We start from the raw sequence: 15,000 nt of genomic DNA, 5'->3' as shown, positions 1-15,000 counted from the left end.
CAGGGGATTTCCTTCTCTTTTTTTTTCAAGGTCTTCCACTTTCTTTTTTTTTCTTCTCCATTGCCTGAACAGAACCCAAATATCTGCAGGAATCTATTTGGTGTCATCGCCCTTTGTGATGTCATCGCCCTTTGTGATGTCATCACGTGCCTCAGCCCCCTCTCCGACAGCTCAGCACTGAGGCGGTCAGCAGAAGCACAAGCCATATACAGTGTTTGTGTGTGTGTGTGTGTGTGTGTGCGTGTGTTTGTGTGTGTGTGTGTGTGTGTGTGTGTGTGGCCTTTAAGTTTGACTCTGTAAGAAACTCAAATCTTGCTCACACTGTGGATGTGTAAGTAAAGGCCTTAATGACTGGTCGGCTGGTCGTTGTTGTTTTTTTCCGTTTTTTCTTGCTCAGGGACTCTGTGACAGATCACTCCATCGCACAGGAAATGGACTTGCATAACTTCACCCCACAGGAAATCTGAGTGCACGCCTCCTGTCAGGGTGTGATCCGTTACTCCATCAGTGACTCCATCCTCTCCCCCAGGTTACCATGGTTACCATGGAAACAGTTGGGTTTCAGCCAGACCACACTCTTTTTTTTGTTTTTTTGCACAGACTGGGCGACCCTTTGTCAAAAAGCTCAGGCATGCAAGTTTAAGATGTCAGTTGTACAGATACTGCACAACACTTTTAGTTTGTAAGCATTGTGTTTCAGCTGGGTTTGACCTCTGTGGTAACCATAGCGATCAGTCTTATTCACTCTGCCAGAGGAGTATTCAGCTGTAGGAAACATTTATTTTTTTCTTAACTCTCACACCATGTTCTAGCGTTTGTGTGTTTGTGTGGGGGTGTGTGTGTGTGTCATTAAGTCATTGCTCAAGGATTCGCTGACAGGCCTCAAATCTAAACGATCTGATAAGAGGCATCTTCAGCGTGTGTGTGTGTGTGTGTGTGTGTGTGATCTGATAAGAGGCATCTTCAGCGTGTGTGTGTGTGTGTGTGTGTGTGTGTGTGTGATCTGATAAGAGGCATCTTCAGCATGCCAGTCAGGACTGTTAGGCTTTAAAGTCGTGGAGTGCTGCAGGTAACCCCCCCCCCCCCCACACACACACACACCTTTCTGTTTATCTGTGCTGCAGTAATACACACACACACACACACACCTCCTGGCCCACATCCTTTCTATTTATCTGTGCAGTAACACCACACACACACACACACACACTCACACATACACACACTCACACATACACACACACACACACACATACACACATACACATACACACCACACACACATACACACACCTCCTGGCCCACATCCTTTCTATTTATCTGTGCAGTAATAAACACACACACACACACACAGAGCTCCGGGGCCCCTTCCTTTCTATTTATCTCTGCAGTAATACACACACACACACACGGGGGTGGGGGGGATTGGGGGCATTGTGCGGACTCATATGATCAACCTATGGACACAACTCCTCAGCAGGTTCTTAACAGCAGAATACATCTTTGGTTTCAGTGTTTTTTTTTTTTTTTTTTTTTTTATCGAAACACCCCATTGCTATAAAGTGTCATCTTTGGTTTCAGTTTTTTTTTTTTTTTAAATCGAAACACCCTATTGCTAAAAAGTGTCATCTTTGGTTTCAGTGTTTGTTTTTTTGTTTTGTTATGGAAACACCCTATTGCTTGAGTTTTGGATAGTATAGTATTTTGCTAATTATGAGATGAGAAGCTCTTAAGTTTGGGCCGAAGGAGAAGCCCTGGATTTTCTGTTTGGTTTGTTTTCGATGAAAGGTGAAATGCATTGTGGGATTTCAAGGAGGCAAGAACTAAATGACAGTATTGTACATATTGTTTTGTCATGATCTGTTTTCTGTCCAAGTAAAAAAAAAAAAAAGCCTTTTTTTGTAACTCTTTTGAAAAGTGGTCATTTTTTTCTTTCTGTGAGACACATTTCATATCGTTCCGCAAGTAGCCCATTCACACGTGAGCTTACAATATTCATGTGCTTCAGTCATAGATAAACATATAGATTCATAGACTTTACATTAAACTAAACCCACCCATAAGAAATCCACTATAATTAAATGAAGGTACTGATCAAAATTTAATGAATGAATGCATAAATAAATAAAGTAAAATAAACAAATTAAATAAGCCATGGAATGGCAAACCACTATCAAATCTCAGGACATAGTGATTCAACAGGATTGCTAACTGCACCCCGTCTGGCCGCAGGTCAAGGGAACGCTGCCCCCGTCTCGTCACAGGTTAAGGGAACGCTGTGGTCCATCCAGAGGCAGTAGAGCTGCAGGAGACTACGCACGTCGAACAGCTGCTTGGCGTGGCCACTTCTGACGGAGACCTGGCAGGCTTGAGGCGCGCCCCCCCTCATCACCAGGCTCCGTGTGCGCTGATGCAGTTTCTTCAGGCCTTCGTTCAAGGGGTCGTTTGGCGGTGACCTCGTGACCTTTAACGTCTTGCTCAAACAGCACAGTCGGTCCAGGACCTCACAGGTCAGGTTGGAACCGTTAGCAGGGGCGTGGAGACCGCCGAGCTTGGGTTGGCTCACGATGGGAGGCAAACTGCCAGAGCTATTGGCCTAGGGAGAGAGGGAACAGTCAGTTATCAGTGTTATTGCCCTAGGAAGAGTCAGTTATCAGTGTTATTGCCCTAGGAAGAGAGGGAAGAGTCAGTGATCAGTGTTATTGCCCTAGGAAGAGTCAGTGATCAGTGTTATTGCCCTAGGAAGAGTCCGTGTTCAGTGTTATTGCCCTAGGGAGAATCAGTGATCAGTGTTATTGCCCTAGGGAGAATCAGTGATCAGTGTTATTGCCCTAGGAAGAATCAGTGATCAGTGTTATTGCCCTAGGAAGAGTCAGTGATCAGTGTTATTGCCCTAGGGAGAGTCAGTGATCAGTGTTATTGCCCTAGGAAGAATCAGTGATCAGTGTTATTGCCCTAGGAAGAGTCAGTGATCAGTGTTATTGCCCTAGGAAGAGTCAGTGATCAGTGTTATTGCCCTAGGAAGAGTCAGTGATCAGTGTTATTGCCCTAGGAAGAGTCAGTGATCAGTGTTATTGCCCTAGGAAGAGTCAGTGATCAGTGTTATTGCCCTAGGAAGAGTCAGTGATCAGTGTTATTGCCCTAGGAAGAGTCAGTGATCAGTGTTATTGCCCTAGGAATTGTGTTACTATTACTAATAGCAAGGTTGAAGTTCCAAATAGAAGAGGTTGGAAGTATTAATTTTTGTGTAACATTAAATAGACCAGCGTATATATAAATATAAAGTATTAATTTACACAATGATCAGAAGTAAAAAACACAAATCTAACTGTAATCTAACTAAACGAAACTGACTTATGTGTGGCTGAAAGTTAACTAGACTGAGAGTCTATGTATTTCATGGTGTAGATGTGGACTGTATCAATGACGATAAAGTACTTTGAACTTTTAAACTTGAATAGGTTTTTACCCTGCGCTGAAAATGTCATGGGGTCTGAGATATACGCCATACCATATAGGAGAGTAAGTGTTGAGCCTCTGTCCTGATGTCGGCTCGCACATGTTCCTGTAAGTTCTGGGGTGCAGTGGTGGACGTCTGAGGAACAGGTGTTGCCATGACGAGAAGGACTTGAAGCCCCATCAGGAACAGGACTGCAAATCCCAGAATGCATCAAGTTAGTAACAACAATACAGTACCACAAAGTTTTACACCCCCAACAGACACACTCCCAGGGCTTTAGGCACACCAGATCGTGATGCCTTACATACTGTATTTCCTTCACACAAACATTTATGTATTTATTTATTTAATTATTACACACGCCTGGATTGCAGAAAGACTTCCTTTCCGCCTTCTAAGTATCTGAAATGTATTTGGCTGATAAGCCTCAGGGCAGATGATCTCTCTCTCGTTTTCAAGCGTGTCAAGAGTACTCACCAACAGTCCAACACGTAGATCTGAGAGAGGCCATGTGGAGACCCGACAGGCTTGGATGATGGTGATGGTGGTGATGATGGTGTAAGAGGGACCATGGCCCTTTATAAAGGAGTTTCTCAGATGAAAAAATTGTAGACCTATCAGCAGATTTACTCTCGTAGTTACGTGTCGGAGCCGTGATTAATAATCTGTTATCAGGTGCAGAACTGGGTTTTCCTCTCGTGCTCCACGCCTGTGGACCTGGGGGGACCTGTGTGCTACGCCTACTCACAGAGATGGAGTCAAGCCACGTGCGACAATCCCCACAATCTATTTTAGGCAAATCAGTCAACATTTGTAATACATTATTACAAAATATTGATAATTATTAAATACATTTTTTTGGAAAGTATTCTTTTGAGGAGATGGCATTACATCTGAGCCTTGTTCATGTGTGGAACAATGTAAGGCATCGCTCTCCTACACGTCTTAAATGCTATATTATCTGAAATCCCTTAACTGGCTTAGCGTTGTTGTGAAAAAAAGGTGATTACTGGCCTTACTGCTCAGGAAAGCGTGTGTGTTATGAGAAGAAAGGAAAGTGTGAAGTATTTCTATTCATATGTATTAATAGTTATTGTGTCACAGGTTATATACATTGTTGTTTGGCAATAAAGTTTTATCTTATCTTATCTTATGTCATGTTTAGGATGTCATGTTATAAACGAAGGCCCCTAACCCCTTGGCCTCTTGTCTGGAAAGTCCTGTGAGTCTATTAGTTTCTAATGACTTTTCCGTTTTCCAGTAAAAAGTAAGAAATCTTATCAAATCCAATGTGTGAATAACACATAAGAGTCACAGGACCTTTCTGAGGTCCTGACCTTTCTCACGGAGATATACCAATCATTTTGTTCCACATACACTTTTATTTTTCTTATTTTTATTTATTTCTATGTGATGATTGTAATTCTAACAACCTGTTTGTGAAGTGACCTTGGGTGTCATGAAAGGCGCTTTAAATAAAATGTATTATTATTATTATTATTATTATTATTATTATTATTATTATTATACACACTTATAGAGGTACTTTGCAGATACGTATATACAGACAAAGTATACAATTATAGCATTTGTTCTATATCAATAATATTATATAAGCTATATGCAGTAGTATGGCTTGATAATGTGAGTTGGGTGGTAAGGGTTAGAGATCAAAAGGGAAAACACCATTCAATGCATGACGGTGTGTAATATGACCACCGCATGAAGTCAGAAAACGAGCATGAATTATGTGAAACTAGAAAATAAAAATAGTATTTGGGGAAAAAATATAAAAACACTTCATATGTTCGTAGGAGGAAAGTGTTCTTGTGCTGCTTGTGTGTATAATGCGGATAGATAGTGTGCTTGTGCTTGTGTGGATAGTGCAGATAGATTAAGAGTATAGTCAGAGAATATAGGACATTAAGTCTGTGCAAGGGGCTAGTATAGCCAGTAAAGCAGTGGTTCTAAACCTGTGTTCGATCGAACCCAAGGCGTTCGTTGAGTCACTCACAGGGGTTCAGCAGGGGTCAAGACACACAGTATAGCCCAGGTCACACTAGCAATGTAGGGCCGTTTTTTATACATACCTATGTTTTGAAGAAATTATATTTGTATTTATCCAATTACGAAGGGTTCGGTGAATGCACTGATGAAGCTTTGGAAGGTTCAGTCCCTCCAATAAGGTTAATAACCACTGCAGTGAAGGGTAAAGGGGTGGATAGAGGGTTGGTATAATACGATGGGTGGATGATGGGGGCAGTCTGAGGTAGACTCATGCAGACAAGGCCATCTCCCCCTCCCCTTCCGCGTGTAGCTGTAAAGCTGAATGGCCCTGGGGACAAAGGACTTCCTCAGCCTGTCCGACTAGCATGACAGGGACAGTAGTCCAGGGGCGCAGATAGCACTGGGGACGGGGGGGACATGTCCCCGCCAGATTCATAGTGACCTCAATCCGTCCCCCCCACTCTCCCTACGTAAGGCGACAATCATCAGTTAATAACTCTGCACAGCTGATTAGGCGATGTTAGCGTCCCCCCAGTTTAAAAATCCCATCTGCACCGCTGCAGTAGTCTGCCACTGAATATGATCGTCTGACTATTGTGAGACCTGCTGAAGTCCACCACCATCTCCTTGGTTTTAGTGGGGATCAGCTGCAGGTGTGTGTGTGCGTGTGCGTGTGCGTGTGCGTGTGCGTGTGTGTTGCCTATACCACTGAAGACTGTTGATGTCCAGAAAATTATTGGACCGTGTGACAAAAAAAAACTAAAATCATCTTCACATGCATTAAATATGTTTTTAAAAAGTTTGTATTTAATACATCAGGCCTTTTTGGCAATTTATTGATTACAATTCTTTCATGTGTGTTGGTTCTTTTTTTTATCCTTTTACTGACGTCCGAGCCTGTCAAGTGAAGGTTTCTCTCTCTCTCTCTCTCTCTCTGTTAAGTAAAAATGTTCTTGCTTTTATTGACATGACCCTAGGAAACAGTATAGCCAAAGCAAACTTGAGGTTCAAAAAACACACACACACACACACACACACACACACACATCTCAATAACTATCAACACATGGGAAAGAAACTAAAATGTATTTGCATGCATGCATTATATTAGTGTATACCAAAATACATACATACATACATACATACATACACACACACACACACACACACACACACACACACACACACACACACACACACACACACACACACACACACACACACACACACACACACACACACACACACACACAACCACACACACACAACCACACACACACACACACACACACACACACACACACACACACACACATACATACATACTATAAAATAGGGGATGATGTTGAATCCCCAGAAAGGACTGTATGCTGGTTGAATGAATTGGTTACAATCGCCACAGGTCTGTCCGCTCAGAACAAGAATGGATGATGCCAAAGTCCATGATGATGAAAGTTTATTGCACACACACATGAAGTGAAGAGATGATGAAGTGAACAGTGAACTGAATGAGACAATGAATATAATTATCGTTGTAAGCGACTTATATCCAATGAAGTTGACCCGTGTACTGAGTGGGACAATGATCCGTGAACTGAACCGTGAACCGTGGTTTCTATGAAATGATAAATAACAAGACATACAGATATTTACCATTATGCACAACAGGAATGAATATGATGAAGGTTACTATGAATGAAATGAGGATCTGTCCCTTAACCGTGCCGTGTAACGGTGAACATTCCATAGCAACAGTTACTGGATACAAATGATACAGATCAACTGATACATGTAAATAACAGATACTATATACAATGACATGAACGGACATGAATGACACATATAGCAAACACTCACTATCTCAATGACGCACGGCAAGTGAATGTCTCTGAAGGATGAAATGGATAGTCCAACAAGCTCCTTGATGCTCCTCTCTCCAGCTCTGCTCCCACAAAATGGCCAGAGAGGGGGTCGGGTTATATAGCGGCGAGGGGGGCTGAGAAGCCTGTCAGGACATGCCTCAAGGAAAGACTTGAAAGTGTCCACTGAGGTGAGCTAGAAATTCCTGTGGTTTATGGTTAAGTCTTCAATCATGTTGAAACCCTGTTTGAAAAAAACTTTCTGAGCTCTGTGTTCTTATGGGACCTGGGGTTTGTGTGTGTTGTGTGTGTGTGTGTGTGTGTGTGTGTGTGTGTGTGTGTGTGTGTGTGTGTGTGTGTGTGAATGTGTGTGTGTGTGTTGCCTACACCACTGAAGACTGTTAATGTATATGTTTTACGTTCTAAACTCTGTGTCCTTACGGGACCTGGGGTTGTGTGTGTGTGTGTGTGTGTGTGTGTGTGTGTTGCCTACACCACTGAAGACTGTTGATGCGGGCGTGTGTGTGTGTGTGTCTGTGTGTGTGTGTCTGTGAAGACTGTTTTTTAAAGATTTATTTTTTGGCCTTTAATCAATAGTTGAAGTGAAGAGTGGGACAGGAAATGAGAGGCAGAAGAGGTGGGGAGTGGACAGGAGAAATTACATCAGGCCACAATCGAACCTGTGTCCTCCATGGGCGTCATGCCCAAATGTGGTCGAGGCTACTGGCTGCCCCAACAGTGCCCCCAAAGTGGATGAAGTTTCAACAGGGGAGTTTATTTTCACCAACACACAGGGCTCCAGCAGCACAAGGTGAACACAAAGCTTGTCTTCGGGTTAGTAGGATAGGATAGGATAAGCTTTTATTAATCCCGGGCGAGAAAATTCAATTGCCAAAGCAGCAGGGTAGTGGGAATTGGAATCAAGTATCTATATACATTATCATCAAAAAAATTTAAATAAAATTTTTAATAAGAAATAAAATAAATAGGCCCCCACCTTGTATAGACAAATTATGTAAATATTATAGAAAACGTATGTTTGATTGTGTTGGTTGTGAAGTCTAATGGCTACTGGCATGAAGGACTGGCCAAGATGCTTAGGGTGAGTAACTCAAAATGCATTCACTGCATTGATATCAGTGTGTGAATCACTTGATCGATTGATGTCTCATTATTTCTCTCAGGATTGTTTAATAATAAACTTTATTACAGGCTCAAGGCCCACATGGAAGATGCAAAATACATATAATCAATACATTACATATAAATATACATACATACATACAATCATAAATACATATAAATATCCAAGGAAAGAGGAGAAGTCTTTGTTAAGCCCTTTGTTTGATCCCTTTGAAACCAAGACTGCTTTTTATTGAGCTGATTCTGATAAATAAATAAATACAAAATGTGGTTCCTTTGCTATGGTTCTCTAGTTGCTATGCAAGCATGTGGCCCTGGCTATGCTGCTGTACGTTTATCTGTATGTTCTACTTAGTGTTATGTAATGTCTTGTCTGTATACTTAGTACTAGGAAATGTTTATCTGTTGTGCCTGTGCACTTTATCGTAGCCCGACCTATTATCCCGCACGACCTATTATCCCGCAAGCGCTGGTACACGTTACTTAATATTGATTTCGGTGTCAACCAGGATCGCAGATTTCGGAAAACTTAAGTCCCTGCCCAAAAAGGGTATTTAAATTAGCTTTGTAGCAAAAATGGCACATATACAGCGTATTGAAGTGTATAAGATAGTGTTGTAATACTGCGTGTACAAACCAGCCTGATACAAATAGTAGAATTTTGATTTCGCGACGTTCGGTGTAAATAATTTTTCTTGTTGAGCTTGATTCCCAACGGCATTTTACATCAATGCGGGATAATAGGTCGTCGCCAACTTTGTTGCCATTTCGCGACTGTACAAAACAAATCGGAAAATACGTTAAGAAATGTTCCTGCTGAGAGTCAAACAAGACTTCGTGCATGTTCTACACACCTGTCACTTCTGAAATATGTAAGGTTGATTCATTAAACCATATTTATATTGATAAAAACATATTTGTTAAGCAGATTTTTTGGTGGCCCGCGGGATAATAGGTCGCGTTACTATATAAGTTTCACCGTGGGGAGAGTGGGAAACGTTCTGTCAAATACTTTGTCTGTCTTGACATGTGAAGTAGTTGACAATAATTTGGGGTACACGTAAACACACACACACACACACACACACACACACACACACACACACACACACACACAGTCTCTATTCCTCTTTCTCTCCGGCCTGAATGAAAACAAAAGTCACCTATCTTCGGTACTCAAGCTTTGCTCTTCTTATCTGCAGATAAGTAACATTCACTTTTCATTAACTACATAAACCTTAATATTTAAAAAAGACTAATTTTGTAATTCGTTTTTCTTGTTGAGGAGTGGCTGCAGGGGGTGAGGAGGAGGAAGAGGAGGAGGAAGAGGAGGAGAAGGGTGGGACGGTTGAGAGTGGAGCTCAGGTGATCGGAGGTTTGGTTGCAGGGGGTGAGGAGGAGGAAGAGGATGAGAAAGAGAAGGAGGAGGAGGAGGAGGAGGAGGAGGAGGAGGGTGGGACGGTTGAGAGTGGAGCTCAGGTGATCGGAGGTTTGGCTGCAGGGTGTGAGGAGGAGGAAGAGGATGAGGAAGAGGAGGAGGAGGAGGAGGAGGAAGAGGAGGAGGAGGAGGCACTGGCTGGGAGAGTGGAGAGTGAAGCTGTGACCCTGACGAGGGTCTGCTCCCTCTGCTCCCTCTGTTCAACCCTGACGAGGGTCTGCTCCCTCTGCTCAACCCTGACGAGGGTCTGCTCCCTCTGCTCAACCCTGACGAGGGTCTGCTCCCTCTGCTCAACCCTGACGAGGGTCTGCTCCCTCTGTTCAACCCTGACGAGGGTCTGTTCCCTCTGTTCAACCCTGACGAGGGTCTGCTCCCTCTGTTCAACCCTGACGAGGGTCTGCTCCCTCTGTTCAACCCTGACGAGGGTCTGCTCCCTCTGTTCAACCCTGACGAGGGTCTGCTCCCTCTGTTCAACCCTGACGAGGGTCTGTTCCCTCTGTTCCCTCTGTTCAACCCTGACGAGGGTCTGCTCCCTCTGCTCAACCCTGACGAGGGTCTGCTCCCTCTGTTCAACCCTGACGAGGGTCTGTTCCCTCTGTTCAACCCTGACGAGGGTCTGTTCCCTCTGTTCAACCCTGACGAGGGTCTGTTCCCTCTGTTCAACCCTGACGAGGGTCTGTGGCCCTCTGTTCAACCCTGACGAGGGTCTGTGGCCCTCTGTTCAACCCTGACGAGGGTCTGTGGCCCTCTGTTCAACCCTGACGAGGGTCTGCTCCCTCTGTTCAACCCTGACGAGGGTCTGCTCCCTCTGCTCCCTCTGCTCCCTCTGCTCCCTCTGTTCAACCCTGACGAGGGTCTGCTCCCTCTGCTCCCTCTGTGGGGTAGAAACGCTCAGGGTTCCTGTGCAGCTTTAAAACTGGTTCATATTCACACACCCTAGCATCTGCCACCCTAGCATCTGCCACCCTAGCATCTGCCAACTGATAAGTGGTGATGTGATGTGGCTCCCTAAGCTAGAGATGTCTAGGATAGCTAAAAAGCTATGCTAGGTAAAAAGGTCCGGTTGCCTGTGCAGCTTCATATTAACATGAGTTCATATTATTAAGTATGTTCTGATAGCACCAGGAATTAGGAGTTAGTTTATTAAACAATATTCCATAGTCAATAATTATATCTCATCCTTAGTAGTAATTGTAGTGTTATTTGAAGACACATTGAAGTTGATAGCTCTCATGTGTATTCTGGGTTTGACCACATGGCCAAAGCTTCCTGTAAGCCTCATGAATAGATGTTAGTCTTTGATCACTGTGGGAATGCTGACACCCTTGTGTTAAAGGCACCCAGTGCAACTTTATGTAAACATTCAATAAAAAATAAACATTCAATTTCTAGTCTTTTTTACACGTAGTAAGTTTCAATAACTCCATACCATTACATTTTGACATTCAAGGAGCAAAGATGAGACATCGTTGTGTGGTGAGAACTGATAGAAAATCGTAAACAACAACAATCGCCGGTGGGGAGAAGCCATTTTTCCATTGACTGGAAGCCTGCTTTATTTATTGCAGGTTAAAAAAAATAAAGAAAATGGCGGTGATTGTTGTTGTTATCGATTTTCTATCAGTTCTCACCACACAACGACGTCTCATCTTTGCTGCTTGAATGTCGGTATGTAATGGTATTGAGTTATTGAAACTTACTACGTGTAAAAAAGACTAGAAATTGAATGTTTATTTTTAAGCCTCGAAAGTTGCACTGGGTGCCTTTAATGTGTCCTCCATGAACAAAAAAAAAAAAAAAAAAGTGAAAGTCCTCTCTATGACAGAGGTGGTGTAGACACACACACTCTGAAATCCACCTCTGCATTTAACCCATCCAGGGAAGTGACACACACACAGTGAAGTGAGGTTACACACTAACCCGGAGCAGCATCCAAACATCCAAGACCTAATGTCTCCCAGTTTATTATAAGTATCCCAGACCTGATGTCTCCCAGATAATGATTAGCATTTAGGTATCCACCCCCCTTACTTACTCGAGTTAAAAAGACTGATTTCCTTTGAGACAGTTAGTTAGTGAAAAGAGACAAGGTGGATCTCTAGCAGTGAAATCTTTCTCTCTCTCTCCTTTGGTGCGCGCCATTGCAAGAATAAACATGGACTTTGGTTATTAATCACTTTGACTGAGTCTCTGATAATTGGGATGCAATAATTCCTTTAAGTTCCCTAAGATAGAGATGGAGAGGACACCTCATATCTAGGTTAAAGCAGTAATACGGAGTTCTGTTCCAAAACTAGTAAGCTAACTACCTAAAAGCCTTGCAAACGCCACCAACAGCCCAGCTGGCATTGATAGAAGCTTGCCAACACACTTATTGGTGTTTTTTGGCAGTTTAGCTGGCAAAATGTTATGCGTGTAAAAGCTTTCCTTACATTTTTGCATGGTGAACCAGCCCGTTACACAGAACTACATAGGGCATATTCAGGATGGCTAGTGGGAAAGACACAGGTGTTTATCTGTCCTTCACATGACCATATGCTATCAAAATGAATTTGAGGATGGTACCTAAACTAGTTGCCTATAAAACCACATCTCAAAAAGTGTCATTGTTGCAAAGTGTTACTTTAACAGGCACCTGACCTTGCATGTTTTCTTGTGGTTTTCCACCTCCACTGGTTCACACTGTAGTAGCCTGTAAAGTGTGGGAGTCGGTGTGGGACTACACACACCCGTTACTTTATCGTCTCAGGAGACTGAACAAGTTTTTTCAGTTTGTTTATTTGTTGAAGAGGGACAGTGTACGTTAATAAATATTAAAATGTAAATGCACCCAATTGTAGACAAAATGCTAGTTTCCATTGGCAGTGTGTTGTCTATCCCTTGTTCTTTTTACCTGATACATTAAGCGGATTCGTCTATGAAAGAGGGAGAGAGAGATGCTTTTCCTGGCAGAGTTACTGTGGCCGTCACTAACTAAACTAAGGGCCAAACCTGAGAATTAACTGCCAGGGTTGCAGAAATCAGTATTAATCAGTTAGTAATCGGAACAGTACAGTATGTCAAAAACAGTGGTATTTTCACATAAGCCTTTATTGACAAGTTAATCCACTATAACCTGTATGACCATCAAAATACATCACAAAGAAAGCACAGTAGAATTTGTCTCATCAGAAAATTACACTCCCACTCTAAATTCTAAAGAAAGATTAAATTGGAATCACAGCACATAACAGGCACAGCTGGTAAATACTTTGATCTTGCAAAAGAATGACTATCGTCACAAACTAATAGAGCGATAGTCTCAGACAGTCATGGACATCTGTATAAGCTGTATGTTCTGGCTCAAAACAGCAACACCTCTACGCCAAAGCAGCCTTTCAACGGGCAAATGGGTGAGAAATGCGTGAGGGTTTTGATCTTTTAATATACTCGACAAGATACTCAAAGAGTTCGTTAAGGACTTCCAGCATAAGGCACTTTTTTTCGAAAGTCGTCTTAACATGAATGACCTTCACTTTAACACTTTCACAGTGCACGCCGGGGATGAGGTGATCTTTGAAGCGAGAGCGCGCAAACTCCATCTCGCACACCAACTTTCCGCGGCTCACTCCCTCCAGCCAGGTCTCAGATATGTTCATCCCCTCGTAGATGGCGCAACCGGTTACATAATCGTCACACTGGGCAGATTTGATGGGGAAGCACACGCTGGGGAGCCTCGTCTTGTTGCACATCCCCTCAGTGATGTTGAATTGCGCTTGCTTTGAAATTGGAACACATTCACAAAAGATGACAACAACAATAAAATAAACAATAAACACATTCACAAAAGATGAAAACACCAATTAAATAAACACATTCAAAAAAAGATAACAACAACAATTTAATAAACACACTCAAAAAATGTGTCATTTTGAAAAGTAAAAAAAATAAACAGATAAATAAATAAATATATATAGAATAGATATTCATATTTGTCTACTACTCTTTCTCTGTGATATGGGTGTAATTTCTGCATGTTTCCGATCATTTCGATCATTTTTATTATCAAAATCGCTGAATTTGAACATTTTCCGGTTCCATACATTCAATCCATAGCATTTTGGCAGGCAGGACTTACATATTCTTGTTTGATCTTGGAAACCTCCTCGGCCAGCTCGCGGATAGTAAGGTTTTGATGATTGGGCAAACCGAGGGCCAGAAGCATTTCGCTTGTACATGCGGGTCGGGTGTGACCTCTCAGGAGACCTCTCGCGTGACCTCTCGCCATCAGGCCCGCGATCAGAGCCCACAGCAGCAAGCCTGCAAAAAAGGAGAATGTGGAGAACACTCAAGTTAGTGAGAAAGAGATCACGTCTGTTACCTAGGTAACAGAATGACTGACAGGTGTTCCGCACTGAAGTTCTTGAGAAAGATATCATGTCTGCTACCTAGGAAACAGAATGAGTGACAGGTGTTACGCACTGAAGTTCGTGAGAAAGAGATCACGTCTGCTACCTAAGTGTCAGAATGAGTGACAGGAGTTACGCACTGAAGTTCTTGAGAAAAATATCATGTCTGCTACCTAGGTAACAGAATGATTGGCAGGAGGTACGAAAGAGAAATTGAATAATAAAGATTAAAAGCAGCAGTGTGGAGTTTTGGTCTTAAAAGATAGGAATCTTGTGAGCCAACTACTGAAGAGTCAAAAACTGCATATCTGGGGAAGCTACTGGGAATAGTAGGTGTGTGTTTGTCTATAGGTGTAGGTGTGTGTTTGACTATATCTCAATTAATAAATGATAAATGATACCAATGATGCTAAATTAATAAATTAATAAATTATACCAAAAGGTGGCAAATTCCTGCATAGCGTTGCTTTAACAAATGCAAATCATAATCGTCGAATTGGCAACTTGTTTTCATTAAAACAGTTCACCAGAAATAAGTTGAGCCTACATACAATATATCTACAGGTTTTGATCTTTTTTTTTACTTTTTTTTTCCTGATACAATTATTAAAGGCTGATCTTTTGATTTGACTTTTTTCCTGATATACTTAAAAAAGGCAAATGCTCTACATGTTCTCATCACCAAAACATATCTTGTTTATTACA

General features: G+C 42.3%; 2 protein-coding genes across 2 annotated transcripts in view; one reads left to right on the top strand and one right to left on the bottom strand.

Annotated features, from left to right (window-relative positions):
• mlxip (MLX interacting protein) overlaps window positions 1-1,966 on the top strand; it is a 26,903-nt gene extending 24,937 nt beyond the window's left edge. The window contains exon 17 of the mRNA XM_080852899.1: window positions 1-1,966. This exon is cut by the window's left edge and continues 924 nt beyond it. The gene's annotated coding sequence lies outside the window, so the exon portion shown is untranslated.
• An 11,110-nt stretch (window positions 1,967-13,076) lies between these two features.
• LOC308375877 (uncharacterized protein) overlaps window positions 13,077-15,000 on the bottom strand; it is a 2,300-nt gene continuing 376 nt past the window's right edge. Inside the window, exons 2-3 of the mRNA XM_080852075.1 lie at window positions 14,025-14,206; window positions 13,077-13,665 (exon numbers count right to left, since the gene is read on the bottom strand). Coding sequence (XP_080708201.1) covers window positions 13,285-13,665; window positions 14,025-14,206 — 563 coding nt within the window. The 3' untranslated portion in view covers window positions 13,077-13,284. The remainder of the gene's footprint in view (window positions 13,666-14,024; window positions 14,207-15,000) is intronic.

The sequence above is a fragment of the Sprattus sprattus genome, assembly GCF_963457725.1.
Source record: "Sprattus sprattus genome assembly, chromosome: 15".
Classification (NCBI taxonomy): Eukaryota; Metazoa; Chordata; class Actinopteri; order Clupeiformes; family Clupeidae; genus Sprattus; species Sprattus sprattus.
The sequence above is the reverse complement of the archived record's forward strand: the minus strand, read 5'-3'. Positions and strand labels throughout refer to the sequence as shown.